The sequence below is a fragment of the Citrus clementina genome, unplaced genomic scaffold, assembly GCF_000493195.1.
Source record: "Citrus clementina cultivar Clemenules unplaced genomic scaffold, Citrus_clementina_v1.0 scaffold_7, whole genome shotgun sequence".
NCBI lineage: Eukaryota > Viridiplantae > Streptophyta > Magnoliopsida > Sapindales > Rutaceae > Citrus > Citrus x clementina.
In genome coordinates, this window is record NW_006262075.1 from 13,147,264 (window position 1) to 13,152,461 (window position 5,198).

The 5,198-nt window shown below is 30.5% G+C and overlaps 1 protein-coding gene across 1 annotated transcript in view; it reads left to right on the top strand.

The window, feature by feature from the left end:
* LOC18036623 (receptor-like protein 9DC1) overlaps window positions 1–2,590 on the top strand; it is a 5,486-nt gene extending 2,896 nt beyond the window's left edge. The window contains exon 8 of the mRNA XM_006427395.2: window positions 420–2,590. Within this exon, the coding sequence (XP_006427458.2) occupies window positions 420–2,590 (2,171 nt within the window). The remainder of the gene's footprint in view (window positions 1–419) is intronic.
* The last annotated feature ends 2,608 nt before the right edge of the window (window positions 2,591–5,198 follow it).

The following is a 5,198-nucleotide window of genomic DNA, read 5'->3' on the forward strand; positions in this document are numbered from 1 at the left end:
GTATGGAGAATCCTTTTTTTTTTCTTTTAATAGAAGAAACGGGTTTGATAATAAAAATAAATAAAAACTAAAGAATGGGGTTTACACTAATAAGTTTTAATAAGGGTATTTTTTTCATTGAAGGTGGTGTTAAAACAATTTTATAATAATTTTAAATATTTTAATGGGATTAATAAAGAAAATGGGTGTTAAGAGGTATTTAGAGGGGTGCCAATAGTTCCACTTTTATTTGAAATGCTTTAGAAATAAACACCATAATATACGAGAATAATACAAATTGATTCCTATGAATAATTTATAGGGTTTTAGTGTTTTTTTTTTTTTATAAATCATACGGGTTTTGACTAAATTCACTAAAATTAGAAAACCATAAAGTCATTCTTTCTATGAATTTTGAACTTCTTATTTTTTATTTTCAGGATTATGTGAGTTGAAGAATCTTTTTGAGTTGAATCTTAAAAGAAATAATGTTGAGGGTCATCTTTCTAACTGTCTCAAATACTTATCTCACCTCAAGGTTCTTGATATTTCTCACAATCAGTTAAGTGGGAGTTTGTCTTCTACTATCACCAGCCTCACTTCACTTGAATATTTGGATCTTTCCTACAACAACTTTGAAGGACCATGGCCCCTCAGTTCATTAGCTAATCATTCAAAGCTTGAGGTCTTGCTACTCTCATCAACGAACAATATGTTGCTGGTGAAAACTGAAAACTTTCTCCCTACATTTCAATTGAAAGTTCTTGGGTTAGCTAACTGCAGCTTAAATGTTGTTCCTACTTTTCTTCTTCACCAATATGACTTAAAATACCTTGATCTCTCTCACAATAATTTGGTTGGTGATTTCCCATCTTGGGTGTTACAAAACAACACCAAGCTAGAGGTCTTGTTTTTGACAAACAACGCATTCACAGGGAATCTCCAACTACCCAATACCAAACATGATTTTCTTCATCATTTAGATGCCTCTAGCAATAACTTCATTGGTACGCTTCCGCAAGATATGGGAACTATCCTTCAAAAATTGTTGTTTCTGAATATTTCCAACAATCATTTTGAAGGCAATATTCCTTCTTCGGTTGGTGAGATGAAAGAACTCAGACTTCTACACTTGTCAAAAAATAATTTTTCAGAAGACTTATCAACACCATTTCTCACTGGTTGCATCTCACTATTCTTCTTAGACCTATCTGATAACAATTTCTACGGCCAAATTTTTTCCAAGTATATGAACTTGACTCATTTGGAGCTCTTATATTTGGAGAACAATAAGTTTAGTGGGAAAATTGAGGAGGGGCTATTGAACTCCCCTGATTTATGGGTGTTAGACATATCCCACAATTTTTTGTCCGGTCATATTCCTCACTGGATGGGTAATATCTCAAATCTTGAGATTCTTTTGATGGCCAACAATTGTTTGGAAGGTAATATACCTGTCCAACTCCTCAATCATAGAACGCTTGAACTTTTAAGTGTCTCCGAAAATTATTTGTCTGGGTCCATGACATCTTCCTTCAATCTTTCTTCACTGAAGCACCTGTATGCGAAAAAGAATGCTCTAAGTGGGCCAATTCCAGATATGTTGTTTAGAAGTTCCAAGTTAATGACTCTAGATTTGAGAGATAATGGATTCTTTGGTAGAATTCCCTGTCAGATTAATGATCGCTCAAATCTTCGTGTTCTTCTTTTGAGAGGGAACAATCTAGAAGGACAAATTCCGAATCAGATGTGTCAATTAAAGAGCTTAGGTATGATGGATCTGTCGCATAACAGATTCAATGGATCAATACCTTCTTGCTTTACTAATATGTTGCAGTGGACTATCGGAAATGTTGATTTGTTTGGATATGAACTTTCGGTTTTTCCTAGTTTAGGTTTTGGCACCATTGGCACTTACTACAACTCTACTCTTGACTTGAGCATGTCTGAAGGAGATGTGTATACATCCCCTCAGCTAGTAAAAGTAGAATTTATGACAAAGAATAGATATGAACTTTACAATGGTAGCAATCTTAACTATATGGTTGGGCTGGATTTGTCATGCAACGAATTGACTGGAAACGTCCCATCAGAAATTGGAGATCTTAAAAAAATTCGTGGGTTGAATTTGTCTCACAATTGGTTGTCAGGATCTATACCAAGGAGTTTTTCCAATTTGAAAATGATAGAGAGCCTAGACCTTTCCAACAACAGATTGAGTGGACAAATTCCTGCTCAACTGATTGAGCTCAATTTTTTGTCCAACTTCAATGTGTCGTACAATAACTTGTCCGGCCTAATCCCAGACAAAGGCCAATACTCCACGTTTGATGAAAGCAGTTACAGAGGTAACCTCTATCTTTGTGGTCCAACAATTAATAAGAGTTGCAACAGTGCAGAGGAAATACCAGCAATAAAATCCAAAGGAAGAGAAGACGAAGATGATTCTGCAATTGACATGGTGTCATTATATTGGAGTTTCGGTGCATCTTATGTGACAGTGATATTGGGGTTGTTTGCAATCCTATGGATAAATTCATTTTGGCGCAAACGATGGTTCTATTTCATCGATGCATGTATTGATTTATGTTACTATTGCCATAAGTACTAATGTATCATTCAATTGGCTTCTCGATCCGCAAAACCTTGTGCATAAATAAATGTTTGTTATTTCAGTTTGGTTCTCAAACCAAAGTCAAAGTATTATTCATATATTCAGCAAATTTTGAAATGTGCTGTAATTTTGGTTCAACTCGTTAATATTGTATGTCAAACTCAAATCCAACTTTAGCCGTGTTGATGAAAAAAAGTTGATTTAGATAAATTTAGACTCAAATGTCTCTGTGCTATTGAACTCATCTTTCAAGTTCTTCACTGTATTTTCAAAAGCCATCGATTTGTTTGTCCAAGGATAAGCATTTCTCCCTACAGGAAAAAAAAGAAATTAATTTATTTAATAAATAAAAATTCAAACATTGTTAATATCCAATATTAAGCTAAAAGAGATATCACAAAATTTATTAACATCATAAGGAAGAAAGCCGCAGCCACTGGATCCATAATTGACACCCGATCTCACTTTTTTTTATTTGTTGTTCATCCTTTAAACTTAAGCTCGGAGGAGGGAGTGGCAATCCAAATACTTGAGCTATCATCAGCAAAATATTAATCACTCATTAATGATTAATCATAATTATAATTAAAAAAAAAAAGATCAATGTTTCATTTCGTTTGCAAATTCTAGAATTTCGTTTGCAAATTCTGTTTGTTACCTTATTGGAGACGATGTACCATTAAACTGCGACCACAACAATATTTGGCTATCTCAAAGTTTGTTTTAAACAAACTTTTAATACTAAACTTGTAATTGTAAACAAAGAAATACTAAACTTATTAGCCGCTTTCAAGTCATTAGAAAATAAATTTTCTTTCTATTTAGAGACAATTGTTAACAGTGATACATGGTTTCTGTCAAGATCCATTTAGGAATAAAGTCGAGCAAAATGAATTCTTTTAGAGATCACAGCAAACAGGCTTTAAAAAATAATAATAATTTATAAATCTTTTACATATGAATAATGAGAAATGATCTGCTTTGCAGAAGCGTTACATAACATTATTGAAGCAATTCAAAACTTAAATATTATTTATAATGAGTCATCACCAGATCAATTTCTACTCTGTGTATGCATGTACTTAAATATTATTTACCCAAATATTATAGATAAATTATAATAAAATCTTTATAAATTCATAGTATTGGGAAGAAATTTATTATTATATGGAATATATTTATATTCTAATGATAGGCGTTTAATCAATTAAAAAATTAATTGAATATAAATTAATTCACTAAATAAACACTATATTAAACAAAAAATATATTTAAAATTATTGCATTTGAGAAATTAGACATGAGATCCAATTGTATTAAATTAAAGAAAAAATAACAACTGAGTTATATCTAATTTAATAAAATGTTATGATTATTAAATCAGTAATTTTAGGTGTAATAAACATAATGACAAAATGACTAATGTTTTAACTGGACGGCATGAAATAGGTTTTTAATTGACAGAAAAAAATTAAAAAAAATAATTTTGTTCTAATCTTATTCTTATATTTTTATTGATGGACCCTTTCGGCCTAACAGATGTCATCAGGCCAATACTCATCTCAATTACCCAATTTTTATATTTTTTATAAAATTATAAATACACATATAAAATATATTTTTTTCCTTTTTTATTTATATAGTAACTAGCTAGATTGCAAAGTGCACATTCTAAAATTTTTGTCTCTAAATTTGTCTTCCCAAGTCGGACAACCAGCAGTAAGTTCTCTAAATAAAGGTTAGGATGTTTTTGTATTTTCTTTTAAGTTATTTTATTTATGATTAAATCGTATGTAAATTTATTATTATTATTATTTGCTTAAATAACATAATGAGATAGGAGAAATCAGTTATATTTTTTAGATGTGAAAAAAAGTTGAGTTTTTTATATTTTTTATATTTTTTGATGTAGGAATAAATTGTTTTGCCCAAGCACAAGAAAATAATTTTTTTCCCCCATCTTATGTTATCGAAGTTGAATGATATAATAGCATTTTTTAAATAGTTTGATTTAATTCATTATTTTCATGAATTTAAAATAATGCCAGTATTTGAGTAGAATAACATTTTACAAATTTCATGAAATAAATTCTTTCTGAGATCAATTCTCTTTTCTTCAGAGAGGAGTCGCATTCTCGATAATTTTAAAACCCTAAAACATGATTAATCTCATAAATAAAAATATTTTCTGTTATATTCATTATTATCTCACGTCGAACTTAGGACATGAGATCCAATAAAACTACTCTTTAATACTAGAGCATTTAATGATCCCTGTAGGAAAACAATAAATCAATTTCTATAAATAAATGTTGTAAGACTGTAATAATGATGCTCTTCTGCTAGAATCCCCAAGACTTGTGACATAAGTACATGGGTAATTGTATTTATTAGTTTCCTTGCTAAACTTGGGCTTCGTTCTATATAATTAATTTATATAATTATTAAATTTCATATTTGTTTGATTTTCATAAATTAGAGAGGACGAAGCGGTATGATGAAGAGGCAGCAGCTAATTTCGGATTCATCAATTTGAATGATGTTTGATGAGATTATTACGTGGACTTGGACTTGCAATTAGATTCGTTTGTGAGTGTTTGTCTCT